The 12467-nt window shown below is 46.0% G+C and overlaps 3 protein-coding genes across 3 annotated transcripts; 2 read left to right on the top strand and 1 right to left on the bottom strand.

Moving 5' to 3' along the window:
• Positions 1-4503: 4503 nt before the first annotated feature.
• Positions 4504-5887, top strand: GGS22DRAFT_183716 (terpenoid synthase; the record flags this gene model as incomplete). The annotated part of the gene is made up of 4 exons (XM_047964116.1): positions 4504-4930; positions 5078-5103; positions 5171-5424; positions 5473-5887. 4 exons carry the CDS (start codon positions 4504-4506, stop codon positions 5885-5887), a joined length of 1122 nt encoding a protein of 373 aa, XP_047824203.1.
• Positions 5888-7093: 1206 nt separating this feature from the next.
• GGS22DRAFT_194466 (uncharacterized protein) lies at positions 7094-10216 on the top strand (the record flags this gene model as incomplete). The annotated part of the gene is made up of 2 exons (XM_047965507.1): positions 7094-9588; positions 9652-10216. The coding sequence occupies 2 exons, from the start codon at positions 7094-7096 to the stop codon at positions 10109-10111; spliced, it is 2955 nt and encodes a 984-aa protein (XP_047824202.1). The 3' UTR covers positions 10112-10216.
• A 250-nt stretch (positions 10217-10466) lies between these two features.
• On the bottom strand, positions 10467-11723 carry GGS22DRAFT_150696 (HIT-like protein). Its single transcript, XM_047959359.1, has 3 exons — positions 11394-11723; positions 10872-11260; positions 10467-10771 (listed from the first exon to the last, which is right to left on the bottom strand). The coding sequence occupies exons 1-3, from the start codon at positions 11514-11516 to the stop codon at positions 10585-10587; spliced, it is 699 nt and encodes a 232-aa protein (XP_047824201.1). The 5' UTR covers positions 11517-11723; the 3' UTR covers positions 10467-10584.
• Positions 11724-12467: the final 744 nt, after the last annotated feature.

Genomic DNA, 12467 nt, shown 5'->3' with positions numbered 1-12467 from the left:
ATCTACCTACACTCCCGCCCAACGACCAAGATACTTCTGTAAGCAGGCTCTCCTATTAGATTGTAGCTACTAAGCGTCCATTGAATATAGTGTCGTAAACACTCTTATAACTCGCTGTTAAATCAATAAATCAAGTTCATCACGACTGAGTTTGGTTAATAGTTAACCAGAGGTATATGAAATGATCGTGTGAATCAGAGAGCCTTGGGAACGACACTCGTGGGATCCCAGTAAAACACCAGGTAAGTAGGTAGGTAGCCGCGAATAACATTAGGAAAATACCCTGGACACGGCATCAGAACTTCAGTGGGTGAAGTCTCAATGACAATCAGGGAAAACGTCCGATAAATATGTAAGTGATATGTGAGTTCCAAATCCCGGCAAGGTCGATCCATAAGCCCGTTAAGACAACAATCCTAGGCCGGGTCATATGCGGAGTGTCGTACTGTTCCGAGAAGCATGGCTCATGGTCTAGACTCTGCTACCTAAGTGATCCGCAATGAACAGAGAATCAAAAATTCCCCCTTCGAGTAATGATCTCACTTAAGAAAATGCTGGGAACAAGTTACCCCTGCGAAGAAGGCTTCACCTACCTTCGGGAACGACGTGACTAGGGAGTAAGCACTATTTTCGGTTGCCGCCGAGCGCGGGATTGTGCAAAACGAACAGTATGCGAAGAATTCATAGCAGTGGGACCCAGGGAAATAGGATGCCTTCTAACTGATATGGGATGAATTTTCTGTGGAGGAAATGATGGTAATATGGTTCGGATCGGTCATATGCTAGACTTTCTGACTTAAGAGTTGCCAACTAGGGAATGTGTGACGGAACCCCGCTAGGTAGCATAATGTGGCCGCCAGGGCTGCCCGGTACTGGCCGGGGTTCGTCAAAGGGTCCTACGGCCAGACCAATTACAGCGAACTCACCGAGACCGTTGCTCGCTATCACCCTGGTCATGTTTAACGGTTGCAATACATCCGTCTTCTCGGCATACACATGTAGGGAAGAGGCGAGGGGTCCAGGATGAGGAATAATCCGGGTCTTAAAAGAGACTCGCATCCATAGTCGTCAGATCATCTCATCCCGAAGGTCGGTCCAGGGATTAAGTTGTAGGAAACGTCAACCGGTTCGGGCCACTAGGGTGAGGGGAAGTCCCGGGCCGGGACGCCAAGGAACCCAAGGCTTCCTTGACAAGAGCCCGAAAGGAAAGCGCGTTATGCGAATGAATTCCCCCCTTCCTTCCGTACAACCGCCTAATAAGGTCAGTGATTGTGATTCCTTAATATGGATCTAGAACCAAACCCAAATTAAAGAAATATTAAAGAAATATCAAGTTGTAAGTCTCTTTGAAGTTATTTCATGCTTACTTACCTACCTAAGTAAGTACTTAAGCGTTCATTATTCATGATTTTAACAAATCAAATTGCTCGAATTGCGAGATCCGGCACAGAAAGAGGGAGGGGGAGGGGACCTTGACTGCTTGATAAGGTGGGGGTACTCGGAAGTTTAAATTGTCCAGGGCTACTGTCATTATTTGATCGGAGATTCGGAGTTAGCCTTCCCTAGGGCTATTGAATTGTTTACATTGCATTTAGAAGGGTCTACTCACTTCAGATCTAGGCAGGTGCTGGCTTCAATAAGCTGCTCAGCCTCAATATTAGCTTTGACACAAAGTTAAGCTTATTTCAACTTTCTAAGTTCAATATAGTTAAATCGTTTTCGAGTATCCAACCCGTATATTTTCTAGCATTCATAAAAATTACATGCCTGCGTGGCTCCCCAGATCAAAAGCCAGAACTCTCAAACTACGGAAACACCATGCTATAAGCGACCAAAGAGAATTACCGGAATATCAACATATTATTAATACCTACACTACCGGGAGGGGGGGGTATTTGGACATGGTCACAACTAACGTTTCAGTATTTCGACCTGATCACCACCTTCTATAAGTCTTACTAGGGATCAACAGTATTACAGCTATAATTTCTGAATTGATATTATTGTATATCGATACAATTACTATATAATTGAAAGCGTTACAAGGTGGATACGATTGCTGCAATGGTTTAGAACCGAATTTATCTTCAGCCCTGGCAATAGTGTCAAAGCCTAGCAACAGTGTCAAGACCTGACACCATGTCAGATCAACGCATCTAAGATACGTATCCTTGATCTCCCTGAATAGGTTATATATCAAAGTTCGAAAAGACTGGGATTAGTAATCATGTAAACCGTAAACTGTGACTCTCGTAGTGTAATGGTAAATCTCGTAAATCAACAGTAGTTCAAGTGACTGTACCTGTAAAAAAAAAACCTGACTTTTCAAAGTAATATCTTATAATATAAATACACCTTGAAGCCCTAGGGAAATACCTAGCATTCAATTGGCCGCGATAGCTTCTTCTTTTTCCCTTTTTTTCTTAAAAAAATAGGTCTAGTAACGATTACTGGCGTGGTGACGATCACCAACCTGACATCTATTAGATCAACAACCATTGTAATAGAAGGTGAGGCTGTCTCCAAGGTGGCTATTTCCTTCGATATAACCCTTGTACGGAAGTTACGATTGCCCTCGGGGGTGATACTATCCAGCCAACAGCCAATCGGAGTAGTGACGGTGGGTTAATAATCACCAGTTGACATTATGTCTACACCTGGTGACTATCCCTGTGACTATGTCCAAACACCCCCCCAACCCGGTAGTGTACCTACCTACCTACCCAGGACCTAGGTACACGTACACATCAAATTCTCAAATTCTCAACTCTTAAATCCGGAGGTCTCTACTACACGCAACCCGGTAATCCATATTACATAACGATTTATTTTTGGAAGAAACCTCATAGGTAGTTAGGCATGAGGAACATGGTGGCGTCACATCGGTTCTCTCATACATAGAGGTGACCTACATGTACCTGGGTATCTACCTACCTACCTAACGTACATGACATCAGTGGCTGTTCACGGTGAAGGATTTACCAAGTTCAGAAGCCAAGCCCTTTACAGTTCGTGGTTCAACCTTTTACCTACCACGCTGTCGAACTGTCACTCCTTTCAAATTCTGCGAATTCCTCTTCCTCCGGGTTTATCCTTCTTCTATTGCTCTATTGCCCTATCCAACCCTTGTCCTCTAGGTCTACGGGTGTTTCCACATACCAGGGTGATAATCCACAGCGGGAGCTAGGGAAAATGCTCCACACCGAGACTTCCAAGGTTCTATCAATGTAGGTACACATTAGGACCCTCGACTCTTCAATACCCTAGCCATGACCACCGTTATCATTACGGGTAGCGATACTTGAACAGGCTTATCTATTGGTCACTAAGCGATCGTCATATAGGGTCTTCTGGCGAATAAGTTGAGAATCACCTGTTTCTCCAGATACGCAGCCTCTCTTGCAGAGGTAATGTCGCAATAGGATGATGACTGTTACAACTACAACTTGGAAGCACACATATTGTTCCTATCATACATCCCTTTAGGTAATCACCGAAATATATGGCACCTACTGGGTACCACCTCTTATGAAGAAGTTGTCTGGGAGTCGTATGGTGCGTAATCAAACTTCATTCAGAAAGTCCCCATGCCCATGAGATGCTATATCCGGATTTGAATCTGACGTTCATCGTAATCACAGACCACTTTATCGTCCATTGGCTTCTTGATTGGGCGTAATGGCCGCTTATCTAAACAATTCCCGGTTTTATCCAGGATTTCTCACGAGTAAGATGCAGATATTCACTCCGCTGAAAGCAAAGGGAAGGGCAATACCATCACCATAAACTAATGCCCCGGAGTAAAATTCGGGTTTACTATGGTTACGAGAGGATTGCCTTCGCTTGTTTAGCGTGATAATTCAGGCCCACAACCACTCTTGACGGCGAAAGAATCATTGTATAGCAACAGGCCTGGCCTTGCACGATCCACTCAGATATGCAAGTAATTCACCTTTCCCTTGAAAGTTCTGACAGCCTACAAGGGGCTAATAGGACATAGGTGGCTATCGGAGGGGAGAACTCCCAACTAACAAAAACTGGCGATATTTGACCTTCAGTTGTGTTGGCTTGGACCTTGTTGGTCGTTGGTGATCTAACCAAATGCCTCCATAGACCACCGGTGATTCGCAGAGGTCGTTTGATGATCTAATCGTCTATATGCCTTCCGATTACGCAGGGCATTCACTATTTACTAGAGTAGTTACCTACCTAAGTAAGTACTGTACACAACATTCTGAAGCTTTTGGTCATTGCCAGCCAGGGGTATACCTAGCATGCATCTGAGTCACGCAGATATACCCAAGCATGCCACTTCATGCAACTAGTCGTCAAACATACCTACTAGGTGGTTAGGTCTCGGACATGATTCCCTTCTACAAAATGGCTATAGCAGATCTCGCCGCGAGTAGCGATGCTGCGGTGGGTATAAAGACTACTTCAAGATCCCGCATTCTTCTAAGTCCATCCTAATCATACATCAATCATCTCATATATCTTTACATAATGCGGCCAATCACTTGTGCTTTTGATCCTGTTGGGATCTCGTTTGCCTCAGAAGGTAAACAGGAGAGCTTTGAATTTCTACGCGAGGCGGTTTCGCGTCCCGTATCCGGCCTCGAGAACTGCAATGTCATCGAACCGCTTTCTGTAGGGGTACCATGGCCAACATCCTTCCCTGCTGCAGCCCAGTGCAAATACTGGAGAGAGGCAGAGCATGCAGCAGCGGAGATGATGGATGAGATCGTTGCCGCAACGCCGGAGCAACAGGGGTCCTTGCCATCAGAGATGGCTAACGCAAATAAGAAAGCGGCGAAGAGGAAAGAACTTCTCGACACATCTGCTGCTGCTCCAATGAACATGTTCCCGGCGGCGAATGGCCCACGGGCAAGGATAATGGCTAAGGCAAACTTGCTTATTTTTATGCACGATGGTAAGATATACCCATCTACCCCAAATGATGACGCCATGATACTATTGGACATGTTTATTCATGGTTGCGTTCATACATCCGGGTGACGATGAATGCAAGAGGCTTAAGTTAAAAACGATTCCAAAATATACTAATAAGTTGATACAGATGTCATTGAATCCGAGACGGTTGAGGTATACTACAATGATACTATAACTACTACCATAGCATTGCACCATTAATTGCTAACTTCAAGGCTAGATCCCGACTATAATTGATTCCGCATTTGCTGATACTATTGCTCCAAATGGAACAAGTACGGATATATTGTGGAAAAATAAAATCTTCAAGGAGTTCTCAGACGAGTGCGTTAAAGAAGATCCGATTGTGGGACCAGTGTTCGTGCAGGGTATATTGCTATGGGTAGATCATACTCGCAAGCGACTGCCAGGTTCCATGACCTTCAAGTCGCTCGAAGAGTATATTGAATATCGTATCGGCGACTTCGCCGTTGAGTATGTCCCCCTTACGAGGGGAATGATAAGATCGCTAATCGTCAATAGATTCTGTGATGCAGCTCTGATGTTAACATGCGAGATCTTCCTGACCCCGGCAGACATGGAACCTCTCGATACTCTGCATCGACTCTACATGACTCACTTCTCATTAACAAACGACTTATACTCGTATAATAAGGAGCTCTATGCTTTCAACGAGAGCGGAGCTGCGCTCCTAAATTGTGTCCGAATCATAGAATTGCTCCTTAACACCACGCCTAGATCGGCGAAGGTCATTCTTCGGGCTTATCTGTGGGATCTCGAACTCCAGATCAATGACGAGCTCACTCGACTCCTGAAGACCGATCTCACGCCTAGCCAAAAGCGCTTCGCGCGTGGTATGGTAGAAGTGTGTGCAGGAAATATATTTTACTCTGCAACTTGTTTGCGATACGCCAAGCCAGGTTTACGAGGTGTTTAAGATGGACAAGGAATTTCAGAGGCAGGTTTACAATTGCTACGGCAAAGGAGCGCCATAATTATGGCCCTATGACTTTTATTCTGTATATCCATGGATGGATGTGGAGTTATGTTTTGGTACACGCAATATTTGGCTTAGTTCTCTCCTTTTTATTATCAACCCTCCTTATTGTATTAGTCAGAATATTAGACTATTCGCACACAAGTACGCCTACCCAGGTAGACAATACATTTCTATCAAGATTACCTAATAATTGAAGATTCCGTAAATGAAACTGATTGGTTAGAAAAAGCCCTTCTTGTTGCCAAAAGCAACCAGGTACTTACTTGAGTCACATCAACTTTACACCCCCTTTTTCATCATATAATAGGAGGCGATATCACTTTTCTCCCTGAACTTCGCTTTACTCTTCTTGATAAGATTCCCAAAACTTCAAGGATTATTTGTCAGAAGAAAGCTTCAAGCTCTATCGGGTAATGGGCGACATCTAAACTATAGTAAAATTGAAGTAGGTAAGTAGCTACCTCCTTACACTAAAATGTAGCATATTACTAACATTGAATATGCCTTAACTCCTGCCCCTCTTCCTAATTAAAGTGCAACACCGGAAGCACCGGGAGGCGTTACAAGCCAGGACTAGTACTTACAGCATAATGTATCAACCGGTCGTTTATCAAGAAGCCACGAGCTGAAAATAATGGCGTTTTGAGGCTGAGACTTCTGAGTCTTGGCGATAAACTTATAGTAGCACAAAGCCCTCCAGATCGGATGATAGACTCGTTATCCTATCTGTGAAGCCTCGATATATGACGTCGCGCGATACCAAGGGCTGATCGTTGATGATGGTGGCTTTCTGAATGATAAAAAGAAAGTAAATCATGAATGTTCTTGCTTTGGATGATAGCGGTAACATCCGCCTCTGATAAAAGCAAAATAATTCGGACGAAATGGCGGATGTTACCGCTATACCCACTCATGGCTTCTTATTGGTCCTATTGATCCCTGCTATCATTATAAAAATGGATCGGTACGAGATACCTTCGGATGCCCCACCAAACGCGTATCAAGACGCGCCTTCGCGTTTGTCATTTACAATTAATTAATATTAGTCTATCCAGTGACGAAGTGTCTTTCAATAACGAACTGCGTACAATTTCTTGTCTTTGAAGTATACCAATTCCAAATTCTTCAATTGACCTACCAAGGATGATCTCGCCTTCGTCTCCCGTGATCTATCCGGCCAGCTCTTCTCCGGTGGGAGCAGCCAAACGAGCGAAACCGCATCCCGATCCTCACCCTCGGCCCCGTGCCAAAGGCGGCTTTCTTATCGACGATGATTCCGACGATGAGGACCTTTTGCAGGAACCCGCCACCAAAAGGCGAATGCTTAGCAGTCCTAGCGAGCATGCGATCGCCGAGTACACTGAGCCTTCTTCACCCCCGCTTACACTTTCAAATCCTGGACTTACGGAGGCTAAATCTTCGTCACTAAAACCCACTCCACAGCCAACAGTCGATGACATTAGGAGTCAGCCTTCCACTACGAGCTCCTTATTCACCAACAATGTATCGTCTATTTTTGATCGGTTTGCTTCTCGCCAAGCAGCAAGTAACTTGAAGATCACGACCTGTTCAGGGAAGACAATCGATATCAAACAACGAAAACCGGTCACTGGCGTATCGTATGAGCAAATGGTTGCGTCGCGATCGAAGACGAAGGAAGGCCGAGCAAAGAAGAGTTATTACGGCATTGATATTCATGAATTAATAGAGTCTACGACCAAGGAACTTGCCAATAAACCTTCGACATCTAATCCTGCCCCCGATGAGCCGATGCCTTCCGTGGAACCCGTCAAGAAGCCGAAGAAGTCATTATTATGGACTGAGAAATATCGTGCTAGGAATTTTATGGATTTGGTTGGCGATGACCTGACAAATCGACAAGTTTTACGATGGTTGAAGAGATGGGACCCCCTCGTCTTCCCAGGGGCCGCGAAATCGAGACGCATTATACGACGACCCGGCGCGAAAGCAGAGGCAGAGGAGGAAAAGCCGCACCGAAAAATATTAATGCTCACGGGTCCCCCGGGACTGGGAAAGACTACGCTCGCCCATGTCTGTGCGAAGCAAGCTGGTTATGAAGTAATGGAGATCAATGCCAGTGACGACCGGAGCCGAGATGTCGTGAAGAACCGGATCCGCACGAGTTTAGGCACAGAGAACGTCAAAACCGTACAATTGAATAAGCTCCAGGATGCAAAACAGCAGAAGGTTGCACGCCCTGTGTGTGTAGTGGTCGACGAAGTTGATGGCGTTGTGACGGGTTCCGGTGCTTCTGGGGAAGGTGGATTCGTTAAGGCTCTGATTGATTTAATCACGACCGGAGAGAAGAATGCCTCGGGGCAAGACACGTCCGATCAATATTCAGGACGTCGCAAGAAGAAAGGCGACGATTTTCGTCAGATGCGCCCGCTCATTCTTATATGCAATGATGTCTATCATGCATCTCTGAGGCCTTTACGTCAATCGAATCTAGCAGAGATTATCCATGTTGGCAAGCCTACCATTGACGCTGTTGTAACTCGCCTTAAGACGGTTTTCGAGAAGGAAGGAATCCCGTGTGAAAAAGACGCTGCGCGAAAGTTATGTGAAGCGGCTTGGGGTATGAGCGGGGGTATTGACGCTAAGAAGGGTGCCGAGAGCACAGCTGAGGGAGATCTACGTGGCGTTATGGTTGTTGGCGAATGGGTCGCAGGCCGTATTAGGTCTGCGTCTCTCAAAGGCCCCCCGTCTTTAACACGACAGTGGGTTGAGCGGCACATCGTTCATGATTTATCTCATGGCGGTGGCGGAGCAAGAGGTGTAGGACGGGGTAGTGTCAAAGATATTGTTACTCGTGTCTTCCAAGACGGAGCTGGGTTTCCCAAGAGTAACGTACTTATCGCGGCTCCGGTGTCGAAATACCGCAGTGAGCAGCCGATAGCGCAGCTCGGGTTCTCGGAACAGCAGAAGAAGTATGGCATGGAACGCCTCAGAGAAATGATCGAGACGAGCGGCGATGTGGACAGGGTCATGACGGATGTATTTCTGGACTACCCCAACCACGAATTCAACGACGATTCGTTTCTAAGCAAGCCGGATTGTGCTTACGAATGGATGCATTTCCACGATACTTGTTCTTCTAGACTATTCGGAAACCAGGATTGGGAGTTGGCCCCCTACCTAAGCCAACCTATCCTTGCATGTCATCACTTATTCTCGGGTCCTATCCGGCGCGGCAATCTAGCCTATGAGCGAAAATGGGGCAATGGCGATGCTGATGATGCACCACCACTCCCCTTTTCAGGTACGAGAGCCGACTTTCTCGCACGCGAGGCCGAAAAGGAGAACCGTGCTATGCTCCAAGCCATGCAGGCTCAGCTACCGGCTACTCTCATGCGCTCCTTCCGAAGCGCTGAAGATATTGCGACAGATTTTCTTCCATATCTAGTCCGTCTAGTATCCCCAGACGTAAAACCCGTCGTCGTTGGGGGCAGTGGGGATCAAAAAGGCACAGCGAGTGTCCGCAAGGATACTGAGAAGGCCATGGTGAAACGGGCTGCAGAGACATTAGCAGAAGTTGGCATTGAGCTTCAGAGAGGCAAGATCGAGACTGAGTCCCCATTCAGCAGGGGGCCGCAATGGGTGTACCGAATGGAGCCGTAAGTACCCAATTCTCCAAGATTTTAGGTCTTTACCTAAGTCCGAGGACTAATTATATACAGCGATCTTGACATCCTATCAACGTTCGAAACATCAGCAGCCATAATACACGGCACGCAAGCCCCAACGCGCTATGCCGTCAGACAGGTGCTAGATCAGGAGCTACAAAAAGCGAAGTTAGAGCGCGAAAGGTTATCGCGACAAGCACGATTCACCGGTGGTAATCCAAATGGCGCAGCGCCTGAGGACATGCCACTGGTCTTTAACGATAAAGAAAATAAGGGTCCGAAAATAGCCGACCTACCCATTTTAGGGGTGAAGAAGGACTTCTTCGGGCGCATTATCCAAACCACAGAAGCTCGCGCGCTGAGGGAAACGGATGGCAATGGTAGACCTATTAGCAAAGGTGGAGATGGGTCCCTTAAAAAGGGGGAGACAAAGGTCTGGGTTACCTTCCACGAAGGCTTAAACAATGCTGTGCGGAAACCTATTTCGCTTGATGAGCTCCTGAGGGGGTTGTGACGATGGCTTATGTGTGGATTATTGGATGGGTTTAAATGCACATTAGGGGCTGGAGCATGGATTAGGGCGTTCGGGATACATGGTAATAGCATTGCGTTTATCAAGTGAGATCTACCTAGTACTGGTAGCATGTATTATGATATCCTTCATCCCCCTAATCTACTGTTCTAATCTATGGGGATGCCGACATCGATGTCGTTCCTAACCCTTATCAGTGGTGTTAAGTGCCGTTATGGATACCGTGTGGCTTATTTCTTTAGTGGCCAAACCCCTAAAGGTTAGCGGATGACCACTATATCTTAAGGCAGCTTTAGGGGAACAGATCGCTATTAAGTCCGATAAACCCATCACAGTATTCGGCGATTGCTTATTTGATTACGCACTGGGTAAGGAGCGTAGTCTATTTGAGAAGCTTTTGACCCAGGCCTTTGTACATTCAAGTATATTAAAGGGGTAGGTATTGCTTATTAAAGTCATTTCTCGGACTTGCCTTCCACCTCTTCCATCTGCTCCAAAACGCCACGAAACATATTCGCCTCGGCCACCATCTCCTCCGCTGATCGCGCGTGCCGCTCCGAATCCTCGATACTTTCGAACTCGCCGCCCGCCTCCGGCCGATCACCAAACTGCGGCCGGAAGTTTTTTAATTCTCGATCCCATCTTCTATCATTAGTACATATGGACGTTCTTTTCTTTTTTTTCATGTAAAATCCAATGAGATTTGAAACCGGGGGGAGGAAGAGAGAGAAAGGAGACTTACAAGGCCCCGCCAACATTACCCTCCTCCGCGGCCATCATCTTGTAGATCCGGTCACCAGGTCCATCTCCCTCTTTCGCGGTAGCACCCCGGATCCGTGGGATGACATGTACGTGAACATGCGGGACAGTCTGTCCGGCTTCAACGCCATCTTGGATTGCGATGTTGAAGGAGCCGGCTTCGGGTGTATCCTCTGACGGCGATGTAGATGAGAAGTAGTGCCGCGCGAGCATGTGCTGCACCCTCTGCACCGCTTGAAATAGGTCTGTCAGCTCTGGGGCGGCGAGGTCCGTTAGGCGTTTGTGTGGCTGCCGTGGACAGATCAGGACATGTCCTGGGAGAAGCGGTTTTAGATTTACGAGGGCGAAGGAATGGGGTGTTGTGAGAAAGACCTAGAGCTGATGGTTAGTTCTAATGGCGATTATGATGATTCTCTTTCAATTATGAGTTTTATTCATTTTCGTGGTTAACATCGAGGGTTATGTAGTGTTGTTAGGTATATATCTGTTTGTAAGCTTGACTCACCTGAGATGTGACTTCAAATGACCCGAAGAAAATGGGTCCCGCAGGCTGCGAACTCATATTTCGTTTCTGAAAAGCACTTGCGGAAATGAGATTAAATATCGTCGAACCGCCTCTGCGAAGCATATTATTGAACAATTACCTAGATGAAGGATATGGCATTTTATAAAACAAAGTATACAAGTGGTTATTTACATGAAACATCAAATCAAATCATATCAAAGTTATGTAACTAAGGTAAGTTTGACAAATATGAAATTGTTATAGTGAGGGTTGACGTTGCTGACAATTATGACGTAGTTCTTTAGCGTCCGGACTTTTCGTGCCTTCCTGATTTCGACACTGCTTCTTTCTATTTTTTTCTTATTTGTCGTGGAGTTTAAATGAACTTTGCATCTTAGTAATCTTAGTAATCTTGCCATGTGAAATTCAAGGTTACATATCTGCTTCCAGACAATTTTACAATTTCTAGAATGGTGACCCAAATTCGTTGGTATACCCCCACCACCGACAGTGGGGGTAAGTCGGCAGTCGAAATCCTCGGAACTTCTTGGCCAAGGGGAACCATGAATGCAAAGTTATGATATTGTCTGAGGTGCAAATCTTGACGGCCATCTCAAGGATATTCTATGATGGCATTGGAAGTTACCTACCTATACGATGATATCGTACGTTAGAATGGACCCTTACCAAGCCTCACCGCTAGCCTCGACATTGCGGTCTGAACAGTAAGGGGAATTGACAGAAGAGAAGTTTGCGACACTTCTAATGCTCAATAATATATTGCCTCCTTATGGAATATATAGGTGTAGCGTATCGGATTGTTTGCGCAAGTTCAATTGACGAATGATAGTCGATAATTGAGAAATATCTCGGTACCTATACACTATCTAGCGAGCTAACGTAGCAGCGTAGATCTCCGTCGGCCGTAGGACACAGAAAAATTGGGTAGTATTCTCAACCGCGGGACAACACCCTCTAATGACAAGACACTACGCTACGCCTTATGTATAACGACATCGGAGAGATGCGAAGGAATCAAGAAAAAGGCGGTGTTAGCAGCAACCTTCATAAAAT

Source organism: Annulohypoxylon maeteangense (assembly GCF_022496945.1).
Source record: "Annulohypoxylon maeteangense strain CBS 123835 unplaced genomic scaffold GGS22scaffold_1, whole genome shotgun sequence".
NCBI classification, from domain to species: domain Eukaryota; kingdom Fungi; phylum Ascomycota; class Sordariomycetes; order Xylariales; family Hypoxylaceae; genus Annulohypoxylon; species Annulohypoxylon maeteangense.
The sequence above is the reverse complement of the archived record's forward strand: the minus strand, read 5'-3'. Positions and strand labels throughout refer to the sequence as shown.